Raw genomic sequence first — 15022 nt, 5'->3', positions numbered from 1 at the left:
CCCAGCTACTCGGGAGGCTGAGGCAGGAGAATGGCGTGAACCGGGAGGCGGAGCTTGCAGTGAGCTGAGATCCGGCCACTGCACTCCAGCCCGGGCGACAGAGCAAGACTCCGTCTCAAAAAAAAAAAAAAAAAAAAAATATGCAGGAGGAAGGCCGGGTGTAGTGGCTCATGCCTGTAATCCCAGCATTTGGGAGGCCGAGACGGGCGGATCACGAGGTCAGGAGATCGAGACCATCCTGGCTAACACGGTGAAACCCCGTCTCTACTAAAAATACAAAAAATTATCTGGGCATTGTGGTGGGCACCTGTAGTCCAGCTGCTTGGGAGGCTGAGGCAGGACAATGGCATAAACCCGGGAGGCGGAGCGTGCAGTGAGTCGAGATTGCGCCAGTGCACTCCAGCCTGGGCGACAGAGTGAGACTCCGTCTCAAAAAACAAAACAAAAACAATACAAAACAAAACAAACAGACGAAAACCCAGAAATACGCAGGAGAAAAGGTTTTTTTCCCTTTCTTGAAAAAGCAGTCTTCAGCAATCACTGCATTTGTCGCTTGTTTCCTAGGGGCTGGATAAAATCAGCTGTTTCTAGTTCATCCACATGTCTCTTTGCTGACAGCATGAAAGAAAGTAAAATGAAATGCTTTATAAGGAAAGATTGTCACCATCAGCCATTTCATGCTGCTGCAAATATTTCAGATCCAAAATTCAAAGGCAGAAAAGCAAAGGTTAATCCCACCACTGCACTTGACTAAACTGCAAGCAAGCCACAATTAGCAGTTGGAAAGTTCATTTCAAATGTTACGAAATAGGCTCGGCACAGTGACTCACGCCTGTAATCCCAGCAATTTGGAAGCCAAGGCAGGCGGATCATCTGGGGTTAGGAGTTCGAGACCAGCCTGGCCAACATGGTGAAACCCTGTTTCTACTAAAAATAGAAAAATTAGCCGGGCATGGTGGCACACGTGTGTAGTCCCAGCTACTCGGGAGGCTGAGGCAGGAGAATTACTTGAACCCAGGGGGCAGTGGTTGCAGTGAGCCGAGATCATGCCACTGCACTCCAGCCTGGGCAACACAGCAAGACTCCATCTAAAAAAAGTTACAATATAAAGTGCATCTTGAGCATCTCGTCTTTGACTCTGTTGTTGGTAAGGCCTTCACATCATAGAGCTCTGACCCATCTTCTGCAGCATGCAAAGAAGTTGATGGGTGTTTATATAGAGAACGTGTCAAGAAAGAAACTAATCTGTGAAAGATTAGAGATAGGCATCTCTATCTTGTTTTCAGAAGTCTTCAAAGAAGTTAAAATGAAGCCTCAGAAATAACAGGTCATGATCACTTAGGAAATAAGACTGAATAAAGCAGGCTCCATGTAGCAAAAGTGTCAGCGAATTATGGAGAGCAACGAAGGTGGTGATTTGGGGAAATGGTGTATTTTTTTCTCTACTCCTTTCCTGTTTAGAAATGCTTATAGTGTACTGCCACACTACAGATCCTTAGTTCAAAGACAGAAGAACTCTTTATTTTATTGTAATGTAAAGGTTTCCTTCAGTTTTCAAGCTCATCTACTTCTTATAATCTAGAGGAAAAAAAAAAGGATGAGACACCAGATTTAGCACTTTTTTTTTTTTTTTTTTTTGAGGCGGAGTCTCACTCTGTCGCCAGGCTAGAGTGCAGTGGCACAATCTCTGCTCACTGCAACCTCCGCCTCCCGGGTTCAAGCGATTCTCCTGTCTCAGCCTCCCAAGTAGCTGGGACTACAGGTGCGTGCCACCATGTCCAGCTAATTTTTGTGTTTTTAGTAGAGACAGGGTTTCACCATGTTGACCAGGATGGTCTCAATCTCTTGACCTCATGATCCACCTGCCTCGGCCCCCCAAAGTGCTGGGATTACAAGTGTGAGCCACTGCACCCGGCCAGCACCATTTATAATAAAATGTATAACATTGAAAATGTTGGCTGGGCACAGTGGCTCACCCCTGTAATCCCAACACTCTGAGAGATTGAGGCAGGAGGATTGCTTGAGCTCAGGAAGTCAAGGCTTTAGTGAACTATGATTGCACCATTGCCTGGGCAATAGATCAAGACCCTGTCTCAAAACAAAACAAAACAAAACAAAAAAATCAAATCTGTCTCGTCATTAGACCTGGGATGAATCATTCCCCTGCAACATAGCATTGGAATGCTGAAAATTTAGATGTAAAAAAGCCTTCCCTATTCCCTTCTGGGAATTCCTCTGTGACCACTCACTTCTTCCCACTTCTTCCTCCCCACTCCCCCACCAGGGCAGGAAAATGTCTGTGTGCACCGACAATGTCACTGACCTCCGGATTCCTGAGGGTGAGTCAGGGTTCTCCAAATCTATCACAGCCTACGTCTGCCAGGCAGTCATCATCCCCCCAGAGGTGACAGGCTACAAGGCTGGGGTTTCCTCACAGCCTGTCAGCCTTGCTGACCGACTTATTGGTGAGTAACTCTGCTGCCTGCCTCAGCCTTGTTTGAGAGAGAGAGAGTGTGTGTGCATGCGTGTATGTATGTGTAAGAGAGTGTGAGGTTACCAGGCTGGGAGGTAAAAGGCCCCACATGAGGGGCCCAACCTCTTGACCTGTGTTTTCTATTCCACTCTGTGTGCAAAGTGCTCCCGGGGACTCTGACAAACCCTTGTTTCACCCTTTCATAAGTCAATCAGGGATGTGATGAGATGAAGTGAGGTTGGATGTTGACAAGTATTGGAAGAATTCAAGTGGTTGCCAGCTAATGCTACTAGCGAGAACTAATTAGGAGCTCTAATTTGGCAGGGGTGACAACAAATATGACTCTGCATGGAATCACCTCCCCCGCTGAACTTTTCCACCCGGAGTCCTTGGGAATACCGGACGTGATCTTCTTTTATAGGTGAAGATGAGAGGCTAGGCTATGCAAGTGAAACCTAGGACTCCTCCATAATTTCTGCTGCATCCCTCCCTCTCTAGCCACCTACTGCTTATCAAGCCAGAACATGTCTGAGGTCTAGCAGATCTGCCCAGTCATGATAGCTAAAGGCTGGGAGTTCCTGATCCCAGCTTCTTGGATATTATTGGAGCAGATCTGCCCTTGAGGCAAGGAGAAATATTGGATGATCTGCAGTGGACTTCCCTTCCAGCCTAAGTAGGCTCCAGTGGATGCTAGCCATGACTTTCCTAAACCAGGGCATTTCCCCCTTGACTACATATTGTTGATCCCCACCCTTTCCACGTATAAACCAAGGCCTGTTCACTCCCTGTGTGCCAGGCTAAAGCCCAAGTCCCGACTTCCCCAGCAAGGGAATTGCTCCATGCGGATTTCACTTGGTGGCTGTCCAGGAACACAGCTGAGTGACTCATTCCCCCATGGGGGCTGGCTTTCTCTGCAGGTCCAATGATGTGACCCAGTCCTGCAGTTCTGGGAGATCAACCACCATCCGTATCAGGTGCAGTCCACAGAAAACTGTCCCTGGAAGTTTGTCGCTGCCAGGGTAAGCCCTGCAAAGGGGTGTGACGAAGGCCAAAATCTCCCTTTCTTGAAGTCATTCCATCCTGAGATCCAGAGATTAGTGAAAAGGAGAAAAAAGAAAAGAGTTTGAGATCCATTAATGGGCTCTTAGGGGCAGAGTCATGGCCCCAGACCCTCAATCTTCATATGGCAAGAATGGGGTAGAAGGAAGAGTGAAAGTTACTCTCACATTCCTGGTCCATTATGGTGGCAGCTGCGTAGCACAGTAACCAACAGCTCGGCTGAGAGCCAGATTGAATCATCTCCTCCACTAACTAGCTATGTTATCATGGCTGCATTTCTTACCTTCTTTAGGCCTCTTGTAAAAGGCCTAAAGAAGGTAAGAAATAGGCATAATGCTAAATTCCCTCAGCGGGTTGTTTTGAGGATGAAATGAGACAAGGAGACTTTAGGACGTTTCGTGATCTCTGGCTATTATGAGGATTAATAAAGGTTTAGGGATCCTAGGAATCTCTCTGCAATGAAAATACCCAGTTCTGAGTTTAATAGCTGAGTGAACTAAATCAAAAATTTCCAAGTGAAGAGGACCACAGGACACCCCTCCCCTCCCCGCATAACAGCAACTAACATCTTGACGGGCACTGGCGTCTCGAGGAAGACATTTTGGATATGCTGTGCCTAAAGAACTGACTGGGGAGATGGGGAGCAAAGCAGGGCGTCTTGACCCAGTAGTGGTGTCTGAGTGTCAAATCCCTATTCTGGCCATTGTAAACATCACAGTAAAGTACATAACAGGTATCCATGACCGGAAGCTCATTCCTGAACCCCACCTCAACTCCAATCCCATCACCAGGAAGCTGCATCAAAGTGGCTATTGCAAATGTCGGCCGGGCGCGGTGGCTCAAGCCTGTAATCCCAGCACTTTGGGAGGCCGAGACGGGCGGATCACGAGGTCAGGAGATCGAGACCATCCTGGCTAACACGGTGAAACCCCGTCTCTACTAAAAAATACAAAAAACTAGCCGGGCGAGGTGGCAGGCGCCCGTAGTCCCAGCTACTCGGGAGGCTGAGGCAGGAGAATGGCCGGAACCCAGGAGGCGGAGCTTGCAGTGAGCTGAGATTGCGCCACTGCACGCCAGCTCTGGGCGACAGAGCGAGACTTCGTCTCAGAAAAAAAAAAAAAAAAAAAACAAAGCAAATGTCACAAGTCTGTGGGGTGGACAGGAACCTCAAAGGGGTTGTTGGGACAGCCATGCTGGAGCTCAGACACCTTACAATAGCTCTCATACGATGTCAGCAAAAACATAAACAGGCAGAGGGTGGAGAGCCCATTGGAGGCCAGGAAGGCCTCTTATCAGTGAAATCAGAGATCAAAACCTGTGTTAAGGACTCGTTGGAAGGATCCTGGTAGGGCTAATGGTTTGGGCAGGGAGAGGGTGAATCAGGTAAGCTGTGAGACAACAGGCCTCCAACCAGATCTTCCCCACCAGTCCAGCAAGTGAGAGCTCAGGTCTCTTTTCTGCTTCGCTAGAACATGCTCGGATGGGACCTGTGATGGCTGCAACTTCCACTTCCTGTGGGAGAGTGAGGCTGCTTGCCCGCTCTGCTCAGTGGCTGACTACCACGCTATCGTCAGCAGCTGTGTGGCTGGGATCCAGGTGGGTTTCCCTCTGATCGGGCACTCCCACGAGAGAAGGGAATGAGAGATCTGAGTTCCTTGTTTTTCTCCCCAACAGAAGACTACTTACGTGTGGCGAGAACCCAAGCTATGCTCTGGTGGCATTTCTCTGCCTGAGCAGAGAGTCGCCATCTGCAAAACCATAGATTTCTGGCTGAAAGTGGGCATCTCTGCAGGCACCTGTACTGCCGTCCTGCTCACCGTCTTGACTTGCTACTTTTGGAAAAAGAATCAAAAGTACATGACGCGGTATTGGAGTTTGGGGATGGACAGGGTTGGATTATTGATCAGGGAGAATATCTGAAAGTGTAAATTAATGGGGTTTTTCTCTGGAATTGGCTACATACAGACTCTGTGACTCTGGCCAGAGACTTGTTGAACCACTTATCCAGTGCATGGTTTGGTTATCCTGACTCCTGAACAGGGATGGTACCACGTAGCAGTCTATAAATGGATGTTAAATTCTCAAAAGCAAAGAGTATCCTTAATTTGTTATTCTTAACAATACAGAGAATGACATTAAGATTTTGATATTTCTATTAAACTTTGAGATCACAGAAACAGGCTTAAGGAACAAAGATCTCTGAACTGGGAACCCAGATTCCTTCTAGTCCCACAGCCCTGACACCATTTTACCATGCTTCAGTCTCCTTACCCATGGCATGGGAATAGGACCTGTTTGTAGCCCAACCTCGCTACCTCTTTTCCCCTTATTCCCACATTTTGGGATCTTGTCTTTCCCATCCTCCTGTTTTATAGACTAGAGTACAAGTACTCCAAGCTGGTGATGAATGCTACCCTCAAGGACTGTGACCTGCCAGCAGCTGACAGCTGTGCCATCATGGAAGGCGAGGATGTGGAAGACGACCTCATCTTTACCAGCAAGAAGTCACTCTTTGGGAAGATCAAATCATTTACCTCCAAGGTAGGGGGCCTGGCCAGTGCACTGAGGTCAGCCTGGAGGGCTGGAGGAGACACTGCTCCTCAGACACTGAATGGTCCTGTACCGTTCAGGGATGGGCACCCTGCTCCCCACACCCCATACAATTCCATTTCCCCACTCTGAAAATCCTGCCTTCTGCCTTCTGTATTTCTACACCAATACTCTTTCCCCCTGGGGCCCAAGGCTGCTCTTGATCAGGCTGCTTCTCTCTCAACATCTCAACATGTACTCCAGTTAGTGAGCTGCTTGGGCCTTTTCACTGCCAGAAGGAGTACTGAACCATCCATGTTGTAAGAATCATCCCCCACCCCTTTTTTTATTTTCACTGAAAGGGGGAAAAGATGATCTCTGGGATCAACTTCTGATAGAAGTCAGGCTCTCCTTTGACCGGTGGGGGGCGCTGTCCTCCAGGTGTCTGGGTCCAGTCCTTTGGGCGCTGAATCATAATTCAGTCTCAGCTGTTCCCCACTGAGCAATTCTGAGCTGGGAGGGCTGGGTGAGTTTGTGTGGGTGGGTGAGTGACTATGAAGCTCATAAATGCAATACAGACAATACTGTCACTGGGCGTGGGGGCCAGCTGAGAGCATTCAAGCAAGTCCTCCAGGGCTATAGCCCTCTGCAGCCCCACTCTACCAATGCCCATATCTGACTACTGCTCTGAACCAGTTCATCCCAATAGGAGTGGGTTGGGAGGGCAGAAAGAGGAAGGAGGGTATTGGGAGGGGGTGAAGAAAGGACCGTGCTTGGGTGTTTAGATTGCTGAGTCTTGTTTCCTTTGTGCTGACCTGCTAGGGAGACTCCCTTGGCCTCCTTAGACTGCGATTTTTTTTTTTTTAAACCAATGGGAGAACAGTTCACCCTGGGACTCTTGAGTCTATCTGGGACTGCTAGAATTCAGCAAAGGTGCAAAGCAGAGGAGTTTTAAGATTTTTGGCTCATGCCTGTAATCCCAGCACTTTGGGAGGCCCAGGCTGGAGGATCTCTTGAGGCTGGGAGTTCAAGATCAGCCTAGGCAACATAGCAAGACCCTATCTCTACAAAAAATAAAAAACAATTAGCTGGGTGTGGTGGAGCATGCCTGTAGTCTCAGTTACTTGGGAGGCTGAGGGGGGAGGATCACTTGAGCCCAGGAGTTGGAGGCTGCAGTGAGCTATGATTGTGCCGCTGCACTCCAGCCTGGGCAACAGAGCGAGACTCTGTCTCTAAAAAACATGTATTTATTTATTTATTATTTATTTATTTATTTATTTATTGAGATGGAGTCTTGCTCTATTTCCCAGGCTGGAGTGCAGTGGCGTGATCTCAGCTCACTGCAACCTCTACCTCCCGGGTTCAAGCATTTCTCCTGCCTTAGCCTCCCTAGATGCTAGGACTACAGGTGCATGCCACCACACCTGGCTAAATTTTTTTGTATTTTTAGTAGAGAAAGGGTTTCCCCATGTCGGCCAGGCTGGTCTTGAACTCCTGACCTCAGGTGATCTGCCTGCTTCGGCCTCCCAAAGTGCTGGAATTACAGGCATGAGCCGCTGTGCCTGGCCAAAAACATTTTTTTGAAAGAAAAAAAAATTTTCTTTGTTTTTTTTGAGATGGAGTTTCGCTCTTGTCACCCAGGCTGGAGTGCAGTGGTATGATCTTGGCTTACTGCAACCTCTGCTCCCGGGTTCAGGTGATTCTCCTTCCTCAGCCTCCTGAGTAGCTGGGATTACAGGCGCCTGCCACCATGCCTGGCTAATTTTTGTATTTTCAGTAGAGACGGGGTCTCACCAAGTTGGCCAGGCTGGTCTCGAACTCCTAACCTCAGGTGATCCGCCTGCCTTGGCCTCCCAAGTGCTGGGATTACAGGCATGAGCCACCACACCCGGCCTAAAAGAAAAATATTTTTATTGTTCTCCAACTGACACTGAAGGGAGCAAGCAGAATAGAGGGTATCTAATTTCTGTATTTCCACAAATCCACTGAAACGGTAATTTCATAAGGGTTCCTTCTGTCACCTGTTTTCCATTTCTCTCCTTTGTCCCCAAACTTGCCCCTATGCAGCAGCCAGCTCCTGTCACCATCTCTCTTTCAGAGGACTCCTGATGGATTTGACTCAGTGCCGCTGAAGACATCCTCAGGAGGCCCAGACATGGACCTGTGAGAGGCACTGCCTGCCTCACCTGCCTCCTCACCTTGCATAGCACCTTTGCAAGCCTGCGGCGATTTGGGTGCCAGCATCCTGCAACACCCACTGCTGGAAATCTCTTCATTGTGGCCTTATCAGATGTTTGAATTTCAGATCTTTTTTTATAGAGTACCCAAACCCTCCTTTCTGCTTGCCTCAAACCTGCCAAATATACCCACACTTTGTTTGTAAATGATGCCCTTGCTTGTATCTTGTTTCCCAAAATGGCCCATCCGCCAGAGCCATAGCTTTGTCTGCTCATAATTCTTACAGCTCTGGAATGAAGATATTTCTCTCTTCTTAAGTATAGAAACTATTTCCTCTGTCCTCTAACTTAAGTGCAGAAACAGCTGGGAGTTTTCCTCGCATGCCCTCAGCTCATGATCTCTTTAGGAGAGAGGCTGGGTGAGGAGGGTGTTGGGGTTCCCTGGTGGACAATCTTCATAGCAGCCTGGATCCATTTCCTGTGGATAACCAGCTCAAAGGGAGTGAAATGGGCAGTCTGAGGGCAAGGTGAGTAAGGTCTGGGTAAGAAAAGGCTTGAAAAGCACAAAGAGAGGCAACAAGGAATGGTTTTGTTTATGAGACAGGGTCTCGCTCTGTCACATAGGCTGGAGTGCAATGGCGTAATCACTATTCACTGCAGTTTCAATCTCTTGGGCTCAAGCTATCCTCCCACCTCAACCTCCCAAGTAGCTAGGACTACAATTGTGCATCACCAGGCTCACTAATTTTTTTTTTTTTTTTTTTTTTTTGTAGAGACCGGGTTTCACCATGTTGCTCAGGCTAGTCTCCAACTCCTGGGCTCAAGTGATCTGTCCGCATCAGCCTCTCAAAGTGCTGGGATTACAGGCATAAGCCACTGCACTCAGCCTTTTATTTGTTTTTTAAACCAGGTAACTCATTCCCTTCTCTTAAGTAAATGTTAGATATTCTCACTGAAGCCAAAGGAAAAAGTTCATGAAGAAAATGCCCAAAGCCCTGTGGATACATCTCCCTATTATTATTTTTTTTAACTTCCCACTATCACTCTATGACACTGAAAAGAACCAGGTAAGCCCCAAACCTAGATGTTCCAGCCTTATCCTCAATTGGGTTTACCCACAGAGATGGCAAACCCCTGTCAGCGAGGAAAATTCCCCATCCTTGAGTGCCTCCATCCTAGAAGTTTGGGCCATATTATGGAACAGGGGTCTCTTATTTGAAAAGAGCACAGGGAGACCAAGATTTTAATGGGGCACTTTAGGGGATCCAGCCCACAATGGCATGGACCTGCGGTGGCCGTGATATCTGCTTCTAAGCTTAACCCATCTGCTCAAGCACAGAATCAATGTCTAGACTGGCCACAAAAGAAACTGAATCCCAGGCCCATACCCTAGCAGCAGAATCAAACCAGTCTTCAAGGAAGGAAGGCCAGGAGAGTTTAACAAGATGTTCACTGGCCCAGCATGGTGGCTCATACCTGTAATCCTAAAGCAGGATGGTCGCTTGAGCTCAGGAGTTCAAGACCAGCCTGGGCAACATAGTGAGACCCTATCTCTAAAAAATTAAAAAATAAACAAGGTGTTCACCAAGCTGGGATACTTCTCACTTTTAAGCCCCTATCTTTCTCTCTCTCTTTTTTTTTCATTCTCAATTGCTTTGTGTGATAAAAAACTAAAGAGACTTCTGGTCCAATTTCTGGCAACATCCCTTCTGAAAGGTGAGTAGAGTGGGTGTCTTCTATGACCGTTTTCCCCAATTTTACACCAACTATTATCAATGAACTTTTAAGTACCTAGAACGGGTAAAACCAGAGCAAGACTTTAAATTACCTTCTTCTTGGGGCCCGGTGCGGTGGCTCATGCCTGTAATCCCAGCATTTTGGGAGGCCGAGGAGGGCGGATCATGAGGTCAGGAGATTGAGACCATCCTGACTAACATGGTGAAACCTCGTCTCTACTAAAAATACATAAGTATTAGCCAGGCATGGTGGCAGGCGCCTACAGTCCCAGCTACTCGGGAGGCTGAGGCAGGAGAATGGCGTGAATCCGGGAGGTGGAGCTTGCAGTGAGCGGAGATTGCGCCACTGCACTCCAGCCTGGGTGACAGAGCGAGATTCTATCTCAAAAAATAAATGAATAAAATAAAATAAGATAAAATAAAATTACCTTCTTTCTTCTACTGGCAATTCTGCCTCCATCACTATCAGGCTAGGGTGACCTTCCCTTGGTCAAGCCCCAGTTGCCCATGATTTGTGCCTGTGTCATTTCTCCAGTAACCATTTGGTGACAGATGGTAGATACAGAAAGGGGATGGCATTTTGCAAGTGACTGGTCTGCCACAAAATGCTCATCTGATTAGCCACTGCTGCCCTGGTGATGGCTTTGTAAGAGTCAATGAGAACTAGAGCAATGCTGTGGTCCCTGGCCATCAACAGTGTTGCTGATGGCAGGGAGTCCCTGTGGTTTAATAAATCCAGTTTTTCTTTGGGTATCCACATTCTCCCTCCTTCTATAGGAGTCAAGCTCTCAGAACCTGTGTCCGTGTTGGAACTTCCCCCAGTGTGGATGCAGATATGCAGCTCCTGAGTTCCGGCCTAAAATCTTCTGTAGCCTCAGCAATACCCAGGCACCTGCCATCTCACTGAATAGCTTTCTTTTGTGACAAAGGCCACAGACAGCCCTTAGACTATTCTGGAAACAGTAGGAAAAAGTACATATGTTTTTGACTTCTTTATTCTGACTCCACTGATTTTAGCCATAATACTTTAAGGAGCTACTTTTTACTACCCCTTACTGTGCTGACTTCTGCAGGTCTGCCCTGTGACCTGTCAGGAACTCCTGAGTTACGCTACCGGGGTCACCTGTTGCTCCCCTAGCAAGTTAGATATGTCATATATTTTTAACAGCTTTGTTGAGATATAATTCACATATTATACAATTCACCTTCAAAACATACCATTCAGTGGCTTTTGCCTACTCACAGAGTTGTGCACCCATTTGAGAGCGAACACATGTTCAATTTTCTTTTCCTTTTTTTTGAGACAGAGCCTTGCTTTGTCGCCCAGGCTGGCATGCAGTGCCATGATCTTGGCTCATTGCAGCCTCCCGGTCCTGGGTTCAAGCGATCCTCCTGCTTCAGCCTCCCCAGTAGCTGGGATTACAAGCATGTGCCACCATGCCTAGCTAATTTTTGTGTTTTTAGTAGAGATGGGGGTTTCACCATGTTGGCCAGGCTAGTCTCAAACTCCTGGGCTCAAGTGATCCACCCACCTCGGCCTCCCAAAGTGCTGGGATTACAGGTGTGAGCCACCGCGCCCAGCCTACATGTTCAATTTTCTATGAACAAAGTCTTTAGTCCTTGACCCAGCGCTATAGTGGTCTGTCCAAGCTGTTGTTGGTAGAGGGAGTGTGATAAAATGTTTAAATCTCATTTGGTTACTTTGAGTCCTGGAACACGCAGTAACTCTCATCTTGTAGTCATCACCTGTACTTGGCTGGGAATACAAATGAAGATTGTGGGGTATTCAAGCAGCAGGGATTTTGTTTTTGTTTTTAATGCCAACAAAACTTCTTTTTGTCTGACTACATTAAAGATAAGACTGACTATATTTATACAACAGAAACTTTGTAATAGATTTTTTCAGCTTTGTGAAATCGAATTTTTGTCTCATCAGGACTGATTGGATTTCCTTTTTACTTTGTATTCCAAGCATTAATAGTTTGTTAGAAGATGGGTATTGCATGTCACTTTTTTTGTTTTTGTAAAATAAAAACCATACCTTACAAGTTGTTTTTCTTGAACATGGGTTGGGTGGCTGGAGGAGTGAGTGGGAAATGTAAATGTCCTGGAAGCTTAAACTAAAGAGGAGAAGGATTCCACACTCGCAGAGAGGCAGAGAAAAAAGCACAGACTTTGGAACAAGATGGACATAGGCTAGAAACCTCCCACTGCTTGTTGAGGAATCAGTCAATAACCAAAGCCTCAGTTTCCACAATAATAAAATGCATCTAATGATACCCAACACCCCAAGATTGAATGAGCTCAAAAGAGATAACTCATAAACCATCTCGCTCTGTTGCCCAGGCTGGAGTACAGTGGCGCGAACTTGGCTCACTGCAAGCTCCGCCTCCCAGATTCACGCCATTCTCCTGCCTCAGCCTCCCAAGTAGCTGGGACTACAGGTACCTGCCATCAAGCCCAGCTAATTTTTTTTTTGTATTTTTTAGTAGAGACGGGGTTTCACCGTGTTAGCCAGGATGGTCTCGATCTCCTGACCTCCTGATCCGCCTGCCTCGGCCTCCCATAGTGTTGGGATTACAGGCATGAGCCACTGCGCCCGGCCTGCTTAGGTTTCTTTCGAGGAGCATGAGGCCAGCCACATAACAATAAATCCACAAGTAGAAGCAAAATTAACTTCTTTGGGTGTGAGGTAGATTATTACAGACTAGATGTGGAGAAAATCCTAGACGATATCAAGGGCCTACCATTTCTCGGGGTCACTAGATTTTTGCTTTCTTTTTTTCTTTTTCTCTCTTTCTTTTTCTTTTCTTTCTTTCTTTCTTTTCTTTTTTTTTTTTTTTTTTTTGAGGCTCACTATGTTGCCTAGGCTGGAGTGCAGTGGCACAATCTCTGCTCACTGCAGCTTCAGCCTCATGGGCTCGAGTGATCCTCCCACCTCAGCCTCCTGAGTAGCTACAGGTATGTGCCACCACACCCGGCTAATTTTTGTACTTCTTGGAGAGACGGAGTTTCACCATGTTGCTGGTCTCAAACTCCTGGGTTCTAGAGATCTGCCCACCTTGGCCTCCAAAGTGCTGGGATTGCAGGCGTGAGCCAGCGTGCCTGGAGGGATTTTTCTGCTTCAGAACTTCATTCTAGTTGGGGGCACTTGATCCCCAAAAATAATTCTCTCAGCTAGTAATAGATGAGTTGGGAACGTCACACTTTTCAGACTGAATGCACTAAGTGCCAGATGTTCTTCGTCAGGGTCCTTAGGTAATTTCTAGCCTTCAAACAGGCCTCTCCCTGCCAGTGCTTCCCATGCCAGTATCAACCCCCTGCTCTGTAGCCAGAGCCCTTTTTCTTTTTTTCATGAAAAATTTTCTGGTAAAAGGCAGAAAACCTGCTAACCAAATTCTCAGAGAGGGTGTGGCAGCTCACGCCTGTAATCCCAGCACTTTGGGAGGGCCAGGCTGGAGGATCGCCTGAGGCCAGGAGGTTGAGATTATAGTGAGCTGTGATTGTGGATTGCACCACTGCCCTCCAGCCTGGGTGACAGAGGCAGACCCTGTCTGTTAAAAAAAAAAAAAAAAATTCTAAAAGAGCTGGAGGCCGGGCGCGGTGGCTCAAGCCTGTAATCCCAGCACTTTGGGAGGCCGAGACGGGCGGATCACGAGGTCAGGAGATCAAGACCATCCTGGCTAACATGGTGAAACCCCGTCTCTACTAAAAAATACAAAATAGCCGGGCGAAGCGGCGGGCGCCTGTAGTCCCAGCTACTCGGGAGGCTGAGGCAGGAGAATGGCATAAACCCGGGAGGCGGAGCTTGCAGTGAGCTGAGATCCGGCCACTGCACTCCAGCCTGGGCGACAGAGCGAGACTCCGTCTCAAAAAAAAAAAAAAAAAAAAAAAAAGAGCTGGAACACTCAGAGCCGTTTTTCTAATACATCTGATGGCACTCAAATGTGTCATCTCTGATGGCTCCTTACTGCTGCCAGGCAGGAGCAATTGGTAGCAGCCCCCACCTACACTCCAAGGCTGGTTGTTTATGACCCACATCTGCTTTGACTGGGTGGTACCTGGGTTGTACTGGTGGTTAAATATTTTGAACATCACCCCTGCTTATAACATAAAGTCCAAACTCTAAGAAGGAAAGTAGAAAAGAAAATTAATTCATTTGGCATCTCTGTGTCAAGCCTGGACTTCATGCTTTGATGGCATTGCCTTTTTTCATTTTCAGAACAGTCCTGGAGGCAGCTACTATCCCCATTACAATAGAGGAAGAAACTGTGTCTCCAACAGATGCAGTTATGTGGCCTACAAGATCCCTAACAGCCCACCCTGCTCACCCTCCCAACATTGTTTCTACTCTAACCACACAAGTTTTTGATGGTCTCTGAGTCATAAGCACTTTCATGCCTCCAGCACTAGAATGTGCTCTCCTCTCTGCCCCTCTGCTTCCTTTTTCACCTCACAGATCCCACTCTGCCTTCCACGTCATCCCACTGTGGGAAATAACAGGGTGAAAACAATCCCATGGGAGTGCTGCTATGAGTCTTCATGAATTCAACCATATACTGTGCAATGCAACAGAAAATCAAGCTTGAAACTGCGGGGCAGGGAGGGGGTATGTAATGATGTGGAAATGATTTTAAGAATTTCCCAATCACTGACAAAGAAGTAAAATACATTATCAGGTGACCAGGCAAGAACATACTTATGACTTGGTCTCAATCTTAAGGAAGACAATTAACTGGGAAGCACAGAGCAACACTGAGTATTAAGAGATAGAGAAATTGATTTAGGGTTGCAATACAAAACTTTATGAATAATTTAAGAGCTATTCAAAGAGAATTTGGAACATAAACTAATTTTGTCTCAGTGCCAAAGTTAACAATCCCACATAAAACGCAATTCCCTATAGAGTAGTTCAGCCTTAACAGTACTTTCACTTTGCACAGTTTCAGTTACCCAAAGTCAACTTAAGTCAAAAAATATTAAATTAAAATTCCAAAAATAAACAATTCATAAGTTTTAAATTGTATGCCATTATGAGTAGCATAATG

General features: G+C 46.9%; 1 protein-coding gene and 1 long non-coding RNA gene across 6 annotated transcripts in view; both read left to right on the top strand.

Annotated features, from left to right (window-relative positions):
• The window catches only part of LOC117075709 (UPF0577 protein KIAA1324), an 85633-nt gene extending 77187 nt beyond the window's left edge, over window positions 1–8446 (top strand). For 2 of the 5 annotated variants that reach the window (XM_033198295.1, XM_033198299.1), the window contains 8 exons: window positions 2285–2465; window positions 2798–2894; window positions 3391–3492; window positions 5002–5128; window positions 5207–5385; window positions 5908–6073; window positions 6275–6381; window positions 8160–8446. In XM_033198295.1, the coding sequence (XP_033054186.1) occupies window positions 2285–2465; window positions 2798–2894; window positions 3391–3492; window positions 5002–5128; window positions 5207–5385; window positions 5908–6073; window positions 6275–6381; window positions 8160–8193 (993 nt within the window). In that variant the 3' untranslated portion in view covers window positions 8194–8446. Of the gene's footprint in view, window positions 1–2284; window positions 2466–2797; window positions 2895–3390; window positions 3493–5001; window positions 5129–5206; window positions 5386–5907; window positions 6074–6274; window positions 6382–8128 lie in introns of all 5 variants that reach the window. The other 3 variants (XM_033198298.1, XM_033198296.1, XM_033198297.1) reach the window with 3 other exon arrangements.
• A 562-nt stretch (window positions 8447–9008) lies between these two features.
• Window positions 9009–12022, top strand: LOC117075708. The gene is made up of 2 exons (XR_004434090.1): window positions 9009–9954; window positions 10752–12022. It is a non-coding gene; the product is annotated as an uncharacterized LOC117075708 (long non-coding RNA).
• Window positions 12023–15022: the final 3000 nt, after the last annotated feature.

The sequence above is a fragment of the Trachypithecus francoisi genome, unplaced genomic scaffold (genome assembly GCF_009764315.1).
Source record: "Trachypithecus francoisi isolate TF-2019V2 unplaced genomic scaffold, Tfra_2.0 Lachesis_group5, whole genome shotgun sequence".
Classification (NCBI taxonomy): domain Eukaryota; kingdom Metazoa; phylum Chordata; class Mammalia; order Primates; family Cercopithecidae; genus Trachypithecus; species Trachypithecus francoisi.
This window is presented reverse-complemented; position numbering and strand designations above follow the sequence as displayed.